The sequence below is a fragment of the Petaurus breviceps genome, unplaced genomic scaffold (genome assembly GCF_028583685.1).
Source record: "Petaurus breviceps papuanus isolate PSGF00001 unplaced genomic scaffold, PetGlider_PUasm1.0 90808, whole genome shotgun sequence".
Taxonomy (NCBI): Eukaryota; Metazoa; Chordata; class Mammalia; order Diprotodontia; family Petauridae; genus Petaurus; species Petaurus breviceps.
In genome coordinates this window covers 18429914-18447729 of record NW_027187349.1, presented here as the reverse complement: position 1 = coordinate 18447729, position 17816 = coordinate 18429914, and the positions used below count along the sequence as shown (strand labels likewise).

Genomic DNA, 17816 nt, shown 5'->3' with positions numbered 1-17816 from the left:
AAGAATTTGGAACAGAGGACCTGGGTTTGAATCTAGGCTGAAACACCTGCTACCTTTGTGACCTCAAGCAAGTTATATCACCTCTGTTTCCTCATTTGTAAAGTGAGTGGGGGGGGGAAGGGTTGGACTAGAGAATCTTGAAGGGCCTTTGTAGATCTCAATCCTATGACTGTGTGTGATCAAACACAGATTCCTCTGGTTGGCATTTTGAAAGCTTCACATGTTGGCCCCAACCTGTGATTCCAGCTTTTTTTTTTACTTTTCTCTTGTTTACTATCCACATGTTGCTAAATGCATACCACCATCCAGTCAAACCAACTTTCTTGCCATTTCTCACATAGGATATTCCATCCATATCCTGCCTCCTTTGTACCTAACATCCCTGGAATATACCCCCTCCTCACCTTGACCTCTTAGAATAATCCCACATTTCCTCTCAAGTTCACCTTCCTAGTGAGGCCATTCTTGATACATCTCCCTCACCCCACCGCCCTATCTAGTTTAGATTCTGTGTGTACTTTATGTATAAGCTGTCTCCCCCAGTAACAGAATGTAAACTCCTTTAGAGCAGGAACTGGCTGCTGCTGCTTCTGGCCTCAATATTTCCCATTTTGTAGATTTCACTGAAAATGACTTGCCTCAAGTCAGGGATGTTGGAAGATTGAGCTGTCAGTGTGGGCACTGCTTCCTGGCAGGAGTCTGCAGATATGGTCTTGAGAAGGCGTTGTTGTTCTGAGATAATCTCAGTTAATAGCCTTCTTCTCCTCCACCACGCCCCCCTCCCTCTCCCACTCACTGTAGCTGTCAAACAGACCATTGTCTTCCTAACCATGATTTAGCAGTGCCCTCTCCAATTTGTAGCTGCCAACCCAGGGAGAATGGAAAAATAGAAGTCGATACCAAAAAGAAAATAAATAAATGATGACACAAATGATTGCCACCTATGTGATTTCCATTCCCAATTGATTTGGAGTGGGGTGTGACTGCACAGTACAATAGATGGAAAGCAGTACTTGGAGCCCTGCCAGGCCTGAATTTGAATTCTGCCATACATACCTCCCTGCCCCCAAGTGGCTTTAAATATCCTAGAGAAGGACAAAAAATGCCAGATTTAGAAGGGAAGATCTTAGTGATTTGGATTTGTATGGGTTTTTTAGTGCCAAGTTCATTGCTGCTGGTAGATTTGTTGTTTTGTTTAAATTCGTGCTTTCATTAGAGTAGGAAACTCTCAGTTTTAAAATTCAGTCTAGCAAACCATCTAGATGTATCATTAATATATAGTCTTTGTTTTTATTATTTGTTGTTTTTGTATCACCTTACCTTCTGAGTAGATCCCTCTCCTTCCCCTTATGCATTTATCACTTACTATGTTCCAGGATGGGTGCTAAGGTCTGAGGATAAAAAATAAAGTAATAGCAGCCCCTTCCCTCAAGGAGCCCACATTTTAAATATATATGTATATGTATATGTGTGAGTGTATATATATATATATATATATATACACACACACACATTTATTTTGCTAAATACCAATTATATGTAAAAAATTTTAACATCCATTTTTCGAAATGATAAATTCTCTCCCTCCACACCCCTTGAGAAGGCAAGCAATGAGATATATCGATTATACATATGAAGTCATATAAAACATATTACCATATTAGCCTTGTTGCAAAAGAAAACACACACACAAAGAAAAAGAAAATAAAAATGGATACTTCAATCTGCATTCAGATTTCATGAGTTCTCTCTCTGGAGGTGGATAGCGTTTTGCATGGGTCCTTTGGAATTGTCTTGGATCATTATTTTGATCAGATCAGCTAAGTCTTTCCCAGTTGATCATCCTTACAATGTTGCTGTTACCGTGTACAGTGTTCTTCTGGTTCTGAAGGAGCCAACTTTTTAAAAGGGAGGACGGCACGTCCATAACTAGGTACATACAAAATCATCAGATAATAGGCATGGAATTGGAAGGAACCTTAGAGGTCATCAGATCCAACACCTATATTTTACAGATAAGGAAACTGAGGCTTGGAGAGATTAAGTGATTGTTTAAACAGCTATTAAATACCTGAAGCAGTCTCCCATGTCTCCCTGTTTTTAAATCCAGTGCTCTAGTCGCTACACAAAGAAAAAAAAGAATAAGGAAAAAACTCAGGTCATTTAAACTATCACATCAGCTGTCTGATAGCATATGTAACCCAACCTATAGCTGAAAACTGTGGTGTCAAACTCAAAGAGAAATGGGACCACTAAACCATACATATGAATCCCTCCAGATCACATGTTGACTTACAAAATCACATATTAACATTATCTATGTTATATCATATTTTTATTTTTTTTGCGAAATATTTCCCTACTACATCTTAATATGATTTGGCAAAATTGAGTGATCCTGGCAGAGGTTCACAGGCTGCCTTTTGATAGAAGGCTCCAGGAGGTTATAGGACCTGCTGGCTCTTTGTGCCTCTCAAACCAGGTTCAAACTACAAAGCTTTCTCTCTTTCTGTCAGGCTGGAGAATAATAATACTGATAAATAAGAAACAGGAGTATGATGTTCCTGAACAGAACTCTCCTGACAATAACCCTGTGATAAAGGTACAGCATTGTTACCCCCAGTTTACATATGAGGAAACCAACAGTCTTGGGGTGCCCAACATTCGGCAGCTAGGAAGTATAAGTGTCCAAAACACAGATTTGAGGGTTTTTTTGTTTTGGTTTCCAAACACTCGTTTGCAGAGCATGCGATCTCTGTATAGAAAGTTGGAGAGGATGGGGTGCAGTCAGGCAGTCTGCTGGGAGCAGCTAGTGAGAGGTTAATATGGAGCCTTCAGCTCCTGGGTCTTCTGCCTCTTTCTCAGACTCGGCTTTCAATAAAATCTATGGGGAAAAAGGATGGAACTCTGAAAGAGCATCTGCCAAGTAGGGAAATGGAAATGTGTATGGGAATGAACATCTCATCCAATTCCTTTGTTCCATGTGCTGGTTAGATCAATATCCCCTCAGGACAGAGCCCTTTTTATAGCCTCCATCTTTGTTCCCTTGAGTAAATTAGGGAAAGTGATCTGTACTAGGAAAGTATTAGAAACAGGACTTCCATGTTGGCTAGTGAAGGATTCTGTAACAAGCCCTGCCACTCCTGTTTAGATGGTAATAGAAGGTTTACAGAGCACTTTCCTCCTCAAACCTTCAGAGGTGAGTAGTACCAGTATTAACATTCCCATTTTATAGATGAGGAAACTGAGGTAGGTAGTGTAAGTATTAACATTCCCATTTTATAGATGAGGATCCGAGAAGGTATGTACAGAATCACATTAATTAAGCATTAATTAATTAATCGATAAGTTATGGGGTTTTTTTTTTTAAACACCTGATGTGTACAGATGCCCTGGGCTAGATGGTGAGGAGAAACAGAGTTTAGTGAAGAGTTTTCCTGTTCTCTGGAAAGTTACAAACTAGTAGAGTGAGATAAGGCCTAAATACTGGAAGAATTTTAACCCAGATCTTCCTGAAGAGTGTTATTTATAGCCACTATACAAAGAAAAAAGGGGAAGAGGGAGAATATATATATATCATTATATTTATATATAAGAGAATATGTGTGGAATGATATAGATAACATATATGTGGTATTCTATATACACATACATATATGTAGTATAAACTTTTGGTATGTGTGTATATACTAATACATGTATATATACATATACCATATGCATGTATATATTTTGCTCTATCTCTAATGCAATTATCATGGAATGCATATTGTATGGTAGAGTATTTATATGTTTATACACACCATGTATATATACCATACAATATTTGTGTGGTATATATGTATGCGTGCATATATACACTCAGCATATTCATGCATGCCATATAAACATGTATGTGTATACATAGCATGGTGTATATATAGCACATGTATATGTGTGTGTATTTACCCTTCCCTCTTATACCGTACCCTACCATACCATAGATGATAACTGCATTATTGAGGTAGAATGAAAAATGCTACATATGGGTTTTTTTTGGGGGGGGGTAAAGATTAAGGGTCATGATATGTAACAACAAGAAGAAGTGTTTCTTAAGAGCTTACTTGGTGCTAAGCACAGTGTGAACTCCAGATCCCAAGCTTCTTTAGCTGCAACACACAGTCTCCCCTGTGTCCCTTTAGTCTTAGGGAGAAAGAGCTGCCAAGGTCTCTGTGCCAGCATCTCTCTTCTTTATTCTCTTTGGATGGAGTTTGCATTCTTGGAAAGATTGAGAACCAACAGAAGATTAGTGTCCTGGGAAATGTGTAATGTAGTAGGAAACCTTTGGACATCTCCAGGATGGCTTGAAATGGTATATGGTCTTTTGAGAAGGGAGAATGACCTTCACAGAGGGTTCACATCTGGTTTTTGTTACTGCCTACCTATGTAAGTGACCTTGAACAAGTCATGTAGACTTTGAGCCAGACTTTCCTCCTCGGTAGAATGAGGATCTTAGACTGAATGGTCTCTGACGAAGTCCCTTCCAGCTCCAGACTTGTGTTCCCAGGTCATTGTCCTGCCTCTCCCCTCTAGCTCCTAATGACACTCCTCAAAAGAAAAATTAACTTGATTTTTCTTATGGTTTTATATGTGGAGATGTCATCTCTTTGTATAGAATGTAACCTCCTTGAGGACAGGGACTGTGTGTTTGTTTATGTCTTTGTATTTTTTTTGAGGGGGGCAGACAAGGCAATTTGGGTTAAGTGACTTGCCCAAGGTCACACAGCTAATAAGTGTGTCAAGTGTCTGAGGCAGGATTTTAACTCAGGTCCTCCTGACTCCAGGGCTGGTGCTCTATTCACTGAGCCACCTAGCTGCCCTCTGTATTTCTTTTTATACTGTATACCACTCCTTACTAAATACTTGATTGATTATTGATACTGCCCTCTCTGGGCATACTCCCTGGCTGTCATTGGTGCCTGGAATTCTTTTCCCTCCTTATCTTGGATCCTTTGGCCTCCTTCAAGTCCCAGCTAAAATCCTCTATCTTTGACAAGTAGCCTTTTCCAACCTCTCTCCATCCTTTGAGAATACCTCCCATTTAAACTGTCAATGTCTTGTTTGTACATAGTTGTTTGTGTGTTATCTCTCCCATTTAATGGTGAGCTCCTTGAGGACCGGGACTACTTTTTGTTCTGTTTTTTGGCCTTTGCTTGTATCCCCAGTCCTTAGCAAAGTGCCTGATTCATAGTAAGCACTTAATAAATGCATGTTGACTTTTGGTGGTATGATGGAAAAAGTGCCGAATTTGGAATCATAGGGACTTATTTTGTGATCTTGATCAGATCACTTAACCCTGTTGATTGATCTGGTTCATCCCCAAGACTCCTTCCAGATCTAAATCTATAGTCTCTAAAGCCAAGGATTCCTAGAGGTAGAGATAAGGAATGGGGGAAAATAGAATTCATGGAGGAGGGAGATGTAAAATCCTAAATTGGAGGGTACAATTAATAGTTTGACTGGAAGAGGGGAGAGATAAGGAAATGGAATAAGGTGGAGAAATATATGCACGCTATAGGGTTCTTGTGCAACAGAGTTCAGGGTCATAAGGAAAAGAACAAGAATTTGGAGCTAGGTGAAGAAGCTAGAATGTTTATAAGCTCTTTATTCTTTATACAGAACATTCCAGACACGTATCGTCCAACAGGCACTTTTATTGCCATGTGCCAGGCACTGTGACAAAGACTAGAGCTACAAAGAAAGACAAAAATAGTGCCTTCCCTCAAGGAGTGTGCATTCTAATGAGGAGAAAGCATGTAAATAAATAGGCTTGGATGAAATACCTACCAAGTATTTGGAAGGTAACCTTAAAGATGAATGCTGTAGTAATTGTGGGACCTGGGAAGGGGAATTCATCCAGGTGGAAGGGAGAAGGGAGAGCATTTCAGGGACAAGGGTACAGCCAAGGGAAATAGAGTGTTGTATGTATAAGGAACTGGAGGAAGTCCAGGGTAAAATGGTAGAAATCCCCTACCTTTTTTTTTTTAATGGGAAGATTTTTCAATGGAAGATTGAAAAAGGGGAAGAATCCAGGTTGTAAAGAGCTTAACTGCCAAATAGGACTTTGTATTCAATCCTAGACAAAGTAGGGAACCATTGGAATGGATTCTTCTCTATTTGATTCTTGCCATATCCATGTAGATGCTCTCTTTGTGGATGCTTCCTAATAGATGAGTTGACTTTCTTCGGTCCACTCCAGACTTCAGTATCCTCAGGGCATCTGATCGGCTCAGCCCTCAACTCTCCACTTGTCTTTATGCCTGGGTAAATGCAGATGTCACGTTCATCTTCCCTCTGCTTCTCTAAAACCTCAGCGGGAATTAGATTTTGGATGGCTCTGCCTTGCTCATTATTCCAATAAAGCTCTCTTCACTTATGGATAGCCACCCTACTGGGTTTGCAGGAGAGGTGAAAAGGGGGCTGATGGCTTTTTTCAAGGGGATGGAACATCTCAGTGACTGTTCTGTAAAATTGACCCATTTGGTTTTATTCGCTGTTTTAGACGATCACCCACTGTGAGCTCACCACTGCTGGACAGGTGCCCCTCCTGCCTAGCCTAGTCACTCACTGCCTTCAGAAATGATTCAAATTGTGCACCACAGGACAACTGCTCAGCATTTCTTTACTTGCCACAGTAGACAAATGTGTCATTGTCTTCCTGGATATTTGATGGCTCCAAACATCTTAACATGTTTAAGAAATGTAGCCTTGAGCCACATATTTTTCTGATGACCTTCTTTTCCTAACTGAAATGAGACAGTTGAGGAGCATGTATCTGAAAAAAGGTTCTTCCCTCCTCTCCCATTTTCTTCTCTCTCTCTCTCTCTCTCTCTCTCTCTCTCTCTCTCTCTCTCTCTCTCTCTCTCTCTCCTCCTCCTCCTCCTCTTCCTCCTCCCTCCCTCCCTCCCCTTTCTCTCCTTCTCCCTCTCCCTCTGTAACTCTTTTCTTTCTTCTCTCTCTCTGTCTGTGTCCCTCCTTCCTTACCCCTCCCTCTCTTTCTTTCACCATCTCTTTATAGGTAAAAACCTACCCTTTCTCTTATACAAAATGTCTACTTTTTCTTTCTCCCAGGGTGGGGTAAGACAACCTTCAGGAAAGGGACTAACCCCTTCAATACCAGCCAGAGCACAAGTGAACCACCCCCTTTCCTCCTTGTCACTCATCTGTCAAGCTGCTTGCTGCTGAGAGGGGAAAGCTTTCCCTCCTGGGAACTGAATCTCTGCTGAATGTGGCTGGCAGGCAGTGTTCTAGTTTCCATGGTTACTAAGTAGGCTAGGTTGGTATTAGGGCTGACCATGAAAAGCTGCTGTGGGAGACAATAGCTGTACCATGAACCCTCCTTTGGGTCTCTTTTAACCCTTTCTCCTTCAGGTACTTTGGAAGGACTCGTTTGCTCAGATGCACCCGGAGTTGATTTTATGCGTTCCTCGGCCCCCCATGTGTCTTCCCCCTGTGTCTCATTGCCCCCCCCCCCCAGCTATATTCTGCTGGGCTATTAGCCTAGATCAGGTGAGATAGCCAGAGGGGGTCACTAGAGAGTAACAAAATATTTTTGCTTCTCTCTGGCTCTTTGATTTCTATCCTAGGATTCTGTAGTTGAGAAAAATCACACTCCATTTGCACAGTTGGGGTTCAGTATTTAGAAAGCCCTTTACTCAGGACCAGAAGAATACCTTGATTGATGTGACTTAGTTGTGGACAGGTAGTAAGTAATTCCTTTAGCTGAGGGATGTGTCAGGGCTTAAAAAAAAAAAAGCTTTAAAAATTCATGTTTCAACCCATATCAGGAGCACACCTCAAGCAAGGTCAGGGGCTTTGTTCTAGAAAGGAAACCTGGGAACCCCCGTTTCTGTGTTTGTGGGCTCTGTCTTGAATCCTGTGTGACTCTGGGTCAGGCATCCAGCTTTGTCCCTCAGTTTCTCCAGTGATTATGACAGGTTTGAGCGTGGAGAATTGATTAGATGGGCAAAATGCTTTTAGGAAAAGGGACAGGCTCAATAGAGGGTATCCTATGCCTTCATGAAATTATTATCTCTAGTGGCAACGATAATAAATTATTCCAGTCTCTGAGCCATTTCTGGAAAAAATTGATTAAAAGGGCTGAGTGCTGCTTTAGGAATTGCTTTCTGCCCAGGACTCAGATGGAATGTACTAGAAAATGGTTACCTAACAGGATCAGCTTTTTCCTTTAATCCCAATGGAACGCATTCCCCTTGAGAGAGACATTTCCTAGAGAAAAAGGGGAGAAAGCTTCATGTGAGTCTTAGCAGCGACCTGTTTATCTCTGGTGTTCCCCTAAGTGGAAACGCATGCTGGAGAAGCAGAGGCTCATTCTGTGTCATTTTCTTGGGTAGGTTAGTTTGTTTTTATGTTCAGTCATTTTAGGATTCATTCACCTCCTCAGGGAGAAGTACCAGCAAAATATTGTGGAAGGGGAGTGGTTTTTCATAGCAGAGGCTTTTGGCTAACTATCTATTTCACTGGCTTCCTAATCAAGGTTGATAATGAGCAGCCCAGTCAAGGATGTTTGGGTGTTCAATATGGTTCCTTCACCCCCAACTCTCATCAGTCTTCCCCTATCATCTTTGGGCCGTTGGCAAGTATAGAAAAAGGATACGGGTCACAGGAAGCAGACAAATGTGCTGTATTTCTGCTTGTGGGACCAATCTCTAGGAGGCTAGGAATATGGGTCTTTCTGGTTTTGTGCAGGAAGGGGTTCCTACATAGTAAAAGAAAGAACGGTTGGGGCAAACACATTTGGAATCCTACCCATCCATCAAGACTTAGCTCGAGTCCTCCCTTCACCATAAAGGCTCCCCTGGCCACACCATCCCATAGTTTATTGATTTTGCCTTTTATATGTTACCTGTAACACAAACTGCTTCATGTTATGTCTTCTTTCTAAGCATCTTTGTCCTGTCTCTCCAACTAGGCATAAATTCTGAGATATAAACCTTAGCTTTACAGTGGAAAGAACATTCAAGTTAAAGGATTTGAATTTAAATTCTGGTTCTGCCACTGTATGACCTTCGTGACCTCAGACCTCATCTTACCTGTACCAAGCAGGGGTGGGGTTGGACTAAAGGATCTCTAAAGGCCTTTCTGGCTCTAGTTTTACATTCTAGGACCATGTTTTATAATTCTTGATATCCTTCATGATCCATCCATAGTCAAGGAGCCAATTTTTTTTTTTTTATTCTTTAATTGATTCCTAAGGTTACTTTTTTGGACAGGCTGCACATATTAGTGGAAAACTCTAGCCAGAGTATCTGGGCTCAGATGTTCACTAGCTGTGTTACTCTTAATAGCTTTGAGCTTCAGGATTTTCATTTTAGTTAAATCAATACCATGCTTGCTTCTGGAAATGGTGTGCAGATTTATGGATCCACTCACCATTCTTGTGACTCCCCAGAGCAACACTCCCCTATATGTGTTGCTTCCTATTAGAGTGTAAGCTCCTTGAGGGCAGAGGGACTATTTCACTTTTGCATTGCTATTCCTCCTGCTTAGCATAGTGCCTGGCAGGGAGTAAATGATTCATAATTTTTTATTCCTTCCTTCATAAAGTAGGAAAATGATTTTTTTTTTCCTGACATTACTGAGATATTGTAAGGACCTCTAGAAATGTGAACTGTCACTAGGATTGGACTTCCAAAGGGCCTCTTGCTAAAAGGCTTTTGGGGATAGCTGTTACTTGAGAAAATTCAGACTCTGTCATAGAAAGCAGGGGGGAGGAGGTATATAAAAAAGCCCGGCCAAGTATATGGGAACTTGTGTTGACTATGGTACAGTGGAAAGAGCATTGGGTCTGGGGTCAGAGGATCTAGGTGCAAATCCCGTCTTGAAACTTGCTACCTGTCTGACCTTGGGTAAGACACTTACCTCCCTGGCCCTCAGTTTCCTTATCTGCAAAATGAGGAGATTGGACTAGTGGCCTCTGAGGTACTTTCCAGTTATGAATGTAGGATGCTATGACCTAGGGAGAAGACTAATAATAGCAGCTATTATTTATACAGTGCTTTAAGGTTTGTAAAGCATTTTATAAATTATCTCATTTTTATTTTCTATAATGCTAGGAGGTAGATATGCTATTGTTATTACCATTTTGAAGATGGGAAAACTGAATGTAGATAGAGGTTAAGTGACTTATCCATGGTCACATGGTTAATAAGTGCTTGAGTACAGATTTGAACTCAGGATTTTCTAACTAGAGATCCAACACTCTATCTAGCTGCCTAGATCCAGAACATCATGATCTTATAACAGTCATTGTAGGGACACTTCATATATTTGCCCTCATTGAGGAATCATAGGAAGGTTGGATTGAACTCCAGCAGTCTTCACAGAACAAATCTTTTTATTAAGGGGATTTATTCTGTAAAACTTGGACTTAGTCAAAAGGCCGCACCCAAGGACCTACAAGGCCATATGTGTCCTCAAGGCTGCAGGTTCCCCATCCCTGTTCTAGACTAACCCTATCATTCTCCTGCCTTATTTGGGGCAGCTAGATCATGCAGTAGATAGAACACTAGGCCTGGCATCAGGAAGACCTGATGTCATTGCCAGTCATCTTGATTTTTGTCTTGCCACTGGATTTTGATGACTTTAGAAGACAGAGTGAGACTGACAGCTTTGCACAGCTCTGCCTCAGTTAAATCTAGTTCATGTGCTGGCCAAGACATAAACTGTGATATCATTGGTCCTCTTCAGAAACAAAGGATGAACAACAACAGATTCAAATCTAACCTCAGATACTTACAACCTATATGTCTTTGGGCAAGTCACTTCATCTTTTTGCCTCAGTTTCCTAATTTGTAAAATGGGGATAATAATAGTACCGTCCCCCCAAGGGCTGTTGTAAGGACCAAATAAGATAACATTTGTAGAGTACCTTAGTACAGCGCCTGAGGTACCTGCTGCTGTGTATTGCCATGATCACTACTACAGATGATTGACATGTTATGAGTACCTAATTGAAGCTTCTGAAGCTGTAGAAGATCTATGATTTCATCCCATGGGATTCTCAGCCATGTCCTCTCATGGAGGACCTATCCAAGGTGCCAAAAGCCTTCTTTCAGGTCTTTTTGTAATCGGGGGTACCAGAGCAGCACTCAGGCTGGTCACTCACTTATTATCCTTTGCTTTACACCACCTACTGTTGTGACAATGTCCTTCCTTAATAATTTCCCTTGTACGTTTTTGTTGCTTAGTTGTTTCAATCGCGTCTGACTCTTTGTAACCTCATTTGGGGTTTTCTTGACAAAAATACTGGAGTGGTTTGCCATTTCCTTCTCCAGCCCATTCTACGGATAAGGCTCCTGTCTCTAATTTATGGAACCTTGTGTCCTGAGGGTTGAGAGCTCTCCTCATAGATACCCCTCCCCTCATCCCCAGTGATTTTCTGACGGGGGGAGTGGGGGGATTCATTTTAGAAGGACTTGCTCCACTGTGTTTAGGAAGCAGTGTAATAGAGTAGAAAGTGTGTTGGATTTAGAGTTGAAGGGTCCAGGTTCAGCTCCCCAAATACTTATTCTTTGTGTAACTTTGGGCAGGTTTTTAACTGTAGACATCAGTTTCCTCATCTGAAAAAAGAGGGGGTTGGGCTCGATGGCCTCTAAGGCCCCTTCCAGCATCAAATCTATGACCCTATCTTATAGTGATTGTCCTAGGAGGCAGAACTAGTAGCTATAGCTCTAGAAGCCATTTAAAATTAATCAGCAGGTAATTAAGTGTATGTGTATGTGCCAAGCACTGTGTTGTGTACTAGGGAAGCAAGTATAAAGAATGAAGCAATCTCTGATAACGTCAAACTTAGGTTCTAATGCTGGAAGAGAATTCCAGATCGAATGAGCAGCAAGATGTAGAACTACATTTTCAACCTCTCAAGTCTCTCCCATTTAGGAATTATGTGCAAGAGATAAAAGCAATTTCAGCTGTCTCCACCAGGCTGAGACACCAGGAATGCTGAAAAGGTAAAAAAACATGATGAATTAAAAACAGAGAAAACTAATCCATTGTACCCCTTCCCCCATGACCCATGATAATCTGGCAGGAGTATACATACCTGTTCTTGAGCTTGTAACTGAACTCTACTCCACCCTCCTTCCGGTACAGCTGAAAACTAAAAGGCAGAACCTTGCTGGGGCTTGGACCGCAGCCAGGCAATACCCTGTCCTGTCCTGCAACAGTAATCAGATAGAAAATTGAGGAATAGAGGGACCAGGGCAGCTTGTGTATGGGACACTTCACTGAGCTTGAGGGAAAAGATCCAGTATCTGGCTGGAGCCATAGTTCTGTCCCCTAAGAAGTCACTTGGGGCATAGAGTGAAGCCATTGAAATGTGAATTGTCCAGCATAGATGGCTTTGATTTCTTGCCCCCAGAGAAATTGACATCAGAGGGGAAGCAGTCAGAAAGTGAGCAATAGAGAAATATAAGGGGAAAAGACTTAAAATGACCAAAGATCTCAGGAGGAAGAAAACTCGGTTAAAGAGCTTAAGCATAGACAGATAGATTAATAGAGAAAATATTAACAACAGAAGCAAACATAGCCTCCAGATTGGCTAAAGGTGTCCAGATATCTATGAATAAATATTTTAAGATAAAGAACATTAATCAATACCTGATAAGGCAGAAGACCCTGTGGATTCCAAGAGAGCAGGGAACCACAACAGAATGTTCCTGAATGGTTGAAAAGAAAAATAAGAATTCTGAAAGCAGAATTTATGACATGCACAGCAGAAATAATTGGCAGAACAAGAAAAATTTGAATCCACTATGGCAAATCTCACCAAAGAAATAAAACAGAGAATAATTGAATGGGAATGCAAATGCATGGAAGTGAAAGACAATCTGGAAGAGAAGAAAAGAACAATAATGTTGAAAGAAAACATCTCCATATAAGCAAAACATAATGATATTAAAGACAGGATATATAGAGACAACTTAAGGATTTTTATGTTTCCCAGAAAAACACAAGTCAAAATACCTGAACCCCATAATGCAAGAAACAACACAAGAAAACTTCCCAGAACTTCTGAACACACACACACACACACACACTGCTAATTGAATCCATAGACTGCATCCAAGGTAACACTCTATGCTACAAACTCCCAGAAACATAGAGGTTAAATTGAACAATTTCAATGACAACCAGTGAACAGGAGAAAGTCCTTCAAATATAAAGGAAAGGAAATTCAGATAACACAAAACTATTCTGAACCCACAAGAAACCACAAGAGGAAATGTAATAATGTTCTCTGAAGACTAAAGGGGCTCAAGAGACAACCCAAGGTGACCTGTTCTGCAAATTTGAAGCTAATCATTTATGGGAAAAAAGATGTTTAGTAGCAAAACAAAACAAAAAAGGCATTCCAAAGCATTCCTAGAAAGAAAACCAGACCTGAACAATTTACTTGCTTTTCAAATGGCCCAGACAACAGAAATACAAGAAGGGTAAAAAGATACAGCAACCAAGAAAGGGACAACAAAATAATGACAGAACACTTCAAGATTTTTTTTCCCCTAAAAGTACACAAGGAGACAAATGAAAGCAGAAGTCAACTACGAGTAATCATGGAGAAATAAGACAAAATTTCACAACACCCTGCCTACAGGTGAATTAGTGTTTTTGTGGGACCAGATTACAAAACGAGAGGGCACATAAAAAGGGGGAGAAGAGGAAGACAAGAGAGGGCACTTATGTGAGGTGCCCTAATCGCATCAAAGGCTAACAGTGAGGGGAAAAATAACTCCTGTAGTGTCAGAAAAAAGAGATCCTGCAAGGAGAATGAGCAAGGAAGGACTGGGAGGGCTTGAAACAGAGGGAAAGAAGGAGAGGAAATCTTTGTTTCAGTGGTGGGAAAGGGTACCACTGATGGATGTTCCCATGGGAGAAAAGAGATATTCTATAAAGGGAGATATGGGGGCTTTACAATGGGTAAAATCATCAGGTTTTTGTTACTTAGAGAGTTCCCTTCATCCTGCTTCGGGTGAAGGGGAATTGGAACCCTGGGGACCCCCAGAAAATCAAGAGGATATGGACCCAGAGAGGAGATTTCATGGCAGATGGGGACTAAAAATAAATGAGCATTGGGAGGGCAAAGGTAAATAATGAACTGCACAATTGGGGACATTTAGGAATATTCCTACCATGTGTCATATCTTCTCTATCACCTACAGGAATAAAGAGTGAGGCACAACAGAAAAAGGGGGTCATGGAATAAATCTACAAGGCAATGACATGGAAACTATTTAGAATAGGGAATCCAAAACAGGTGCCTCAGAAGCTTTAACTCCATGAGGAAAAGAGATTTAAGATTAATGTTGTTGGGGGCAGGTAGGTGGCACAGTGAATAGAGTACCTGCCCTGAATTCAGGAGGACCTGAGTTCAAATCCAACCTCAGACATTTAACACTTACTAGCCTTGTGACCTTGGGAAAGTCACTTAACCCCAATTGCCCTGCCTTCCCCCCCTCCAAAATTAAAAACAAACAAAATATTTATGTTGTTAGTCATTTTCAGTTGAGTCTAACCCTTCATGACCTCATTTGGGGTTTTCTTAGCAAAGACATGAGAGGTTTGTCATTTCCTTCTCCAGCTCGTTTTACAAATGAGAAAACTGAGCCAAACAGGGTTAAGTGACTTGCCCAGGATCACAAGCTGGCACATGTCAGGCCAAATTTCAACTCAGGTCTTCCTGACTCCAGGCCTGTACTACCTAACTATCCTGAACATAATAATAACTAGTATTTATAGAACCTTTAAGGATTGCAAAACAGTTGATAAATATTATTTCATTTTATCCTCATAACAACTCTGGTAGGTAGGTGCTCTTATTAACCCCATTTTTCAGATGAGAAAACTGAGGCAAACAGAAGTGAAGTGACTTGCCCAAGGTCATACAGCTAGTATTTATTTGAGGCTGGATTTGAACTAGAGTCTTCTTCACTACAAGTTCAGTGCTCTGTCATCTACTGTGCCACCTCTAGAATGGACAAAAAGGGAAGATATGTGAAGAGCAGAACAAAGGAATGAATCTAATGGGAGAGATAAAAAATTATATATGTAAATATATACAGCATAAATATAAAGTTAATAAACATATACCTACACACATACACAAATTAGTTACTACAAGGCAATACTGGGGAAATCTAGAAAGACTTCTTGCAGCTGATGTCTGAGCTGCATCTTAAGGGCTTCCGAAGGCAGGAGCAGGCTTATTCCAGGCATGGAGGCTGAGCAGTGCAAAGGTGGAGATAGACTGTTGTGTGTGAGGACCAGCAAGTCCAGCTGGGCTGTACTGCAGAATGCAGGACAGGGCGTCACGTTCAGTAAGAATATAAAAGAGAAGAAAGCAGATAGGAGACCAGAGTGGTTCCTGGCCATTACATTCCTACACCATTGCTGTTCTCAGGAAGACTTCCAGTTCTCTACCCTCCCCTCCGCCTCCACCCCAACTCCATATTCCTCAGACTAAGCGGCTGCTTCTTATTTATCTCATCATTCCCTCCTTTCAGCTCAGGAACTACTCACTGGGCAGTTGAGCAAACAATGGCCTATTTTCACAGGCGAACGATTCAGTCTGCTGCAAGTAGAGGCCTTCCGGAGAAATCCTCGTGGATGCTTTTCATACCTCCATCGTGTCTCATCTGGTCCTGCTCCTTTCTGAACTGAATACAGCTCAGTTTCTGCTACATGGCGAGTTGCTGCCTGTCCCTGGCTTTAGAGAGAGAGCATCAGGATTCATTCCCTTTTTGGGACACAGCAGCCACAGAAAGTTAATGTCTGGAACTGAAAAGAAGGAATAGCTTCAGGCAGAAAGGCCGGATTCAATAAAAAAAAAAAAAAAACGGAAATTTTTAGGGCTGTTGCAATAGGAACCAAAGAGAAAACAGGTTGTCTTCTGCTGAAGCTCTTATGGGGCCTTGCTGGGGGAGCCTTCTTGGCTGAAGGATTTGTATGAGGTTTCCCTTCCCTGCTTTCCATTGACTGGGGCTCGTTTTCATTTTGGTTGGGATGGTGGTGTTCTTATCACTGATGATGTTGCTGAGTCGTTTTTTAAACCTGTCTGACTCTTCATGATGCCATTTGGGGTTTTCCTGGCAAAGATATTTGCTATTCCCTTCTCCAGCTCATTTGACAGATGAGGAAACTGAAGGGTTAAATGATTTGACCAGGGTCACACAGCTAGTAAGCATCTGAGACCAGATTTGATCTCAGGAAGAGGGGGTCTTCCTGACTTCAGACCCTATCTGCTTTACCACCTAGTAGTAAAAAAAAATGAACACCAAGGAAAGTGCACCTTGTGGCTTTGATGAAATCCATTTACCCATCCTGAGTAGTGTCAGAAGTCAGTAACACAGCCTTGTCCCGGCTGCCTCCCGACAGCTTGCAGGGCCATGTGGGACGGGTACACGGCTCTGGGTGTTTGCTGACAGACCTGCTAATTAAACACCAAAAGGCAGTGCTGCTTTGCCAGTAGCTAATGACTGTGCCAACGTTATCAGCTGGGTTTTGTGTTTTCTCTACAACTGGCTGCCAGGAGCATCCTAATTAAAAATAAACAGCCTCATCAGTGTGGTCATTTGGTTGTTTCCTTTTTCCTCCTTTTTCCCTCACCTAGGTTACCTAGGACATTAGTTACCCTGAGGAAAGGGGCCAGACTGGGTGACCTGGTAGCTCTTAAGCCAGCACTGTCTTTCAAACTAGTCCCTGTTGGATAGTGAGGCTGAGCGATTGGTGTGATTTACCTTGTTCTCTAAAACCTCTCTGATTCAGAGGGATCAGCTCGAGTGACAGGCGGAAAGGAGCAGAGTACTTGATGAAGGTCCAGGATTGTGAAGGGAAGGCTGCCTGTGACTTGTGGTTGAAGGGTTTTGTCCTCAGGGTCTCTGAATTGAGGGAACAGCCAAAGAGCAAAGCCTCTCCTTGGAGGGGTTAGAATTTCATTGGAGAGTGGCCGGTCACATGAGGGCTTTTGGCACACTCTCCATGGCAGGCTGGACACAAGCATGTCAGGATTGAGAGAGTTGATCGTTACGGGCTTTGGCTGGGGTGGAGGGGGGGGTGGGGAACAGTCCCACCCTGATCTGGAGAAAGAGAGAGCTCCCATAGCCCAAGAAGGCAGCAGCAGCAGCCGCAGCAGGACCAGCCGGGGAAGGCAGGGGTCTGCACTGGCTGGGAGAGCTCCCAGAAAACTTCTGAAGCCTCTTGTCTTTGAACCCTAAAGAAAGTGTGTGGTCTCTGGGCCAGAAAATTGGGAAGATGCCTAAGGAATGCAATGCTTTTCATTCACTGTCAGCAGCCTTGTGCTGCTTTTATCACCGGAAGTCTGTCATTGGAGTGAAGGTAAGGAGAGGGTCTGAGATGAAGCATTCTTAGTGCTCCCACCGCCAATGGGAGTCCTCTAAAGGACACATGAAAAGTTTGTAGCTGTCAGTCTGGGTGGATGAACCGAGGTGTCTTTTTTGGAGTGATGGATCTTGATATGCACCTAATGTGAAATTCCTGCTGGGAGGAGTACTCTCCAGTGGTACTCATCTGAAAATGGCTCTGTCACTGTCTGAACAATAACATCTCTTTTTAGGAGGCTGCCTGACTATTTGGGCTATATAACTTTATTGCAAAGTGCCTGCAGCAAGATGAAGCTATTTTTCTTTCTTTCTTTTTTTTTATGCTGAACATGAGATAGCTAGGTCGGTTTTCTTGCCTGTGTTCCAGTGTGTGTGTGTGTGTGTGTGTGTGTGTGTGTGTGTGTGTGTGTGTGTGTG

At 42.0% G+C, this 17816-nt stretch overlaps 1 protein-coding gene and 1 long non-coding RNA gene across 4 annotated transcripts in view; one reads left to right on the top strand and one right to left on the bottom strand.

Annotated features, from left to right (window-relative positions):
* Window positions 1–17816, top strand: part of BCAR3 (BCAR3 adaptor protein, NSP family member) — a 177027-nt gene that overhangs the window by 74999 nt on the left and 84212 nt on the right. Inside the window, exon 1 of one of the 2 annotated variants that reach the window (XM_069070534.1) lies at window positions 17118–17394. The exons of the other annotated variant lie outside the window; for it this stretch is intronic. Coding sequence (XP_068926635.1) covers window positions 17311–17394 — 84 coding nt within the window. The 5' untranslated portion in view covers window positions 17118–17310. Of the gene's footprint in view, window positions 1–17117; window positions 17395–17816 lie in introns of those variants that run through there. 2 annotated transcript variants of the gene reach the window in all.
* On the bottom strand, window positions 10379–16947 carry LOC138147871 (uncharacterized). Of its 2 annotated transcripts, XR_011164918.1 has the most exons (4): window positions 16797–16947; window positions 15580–15837; window positions 12104–12218; window positions 10379–12003 (listed from the first exon to the last, which is right to left on the bottom strand). It is a non-coding gene; the product is annotated as an uncharacterized lncRNA (long non-coding RNA). The 2 variants fall into 2 exon arrangements; XR_011164917.1 differs by lacking the exon at window positions 16797–16947 and having other exon boundaries at window positions 15580–16253.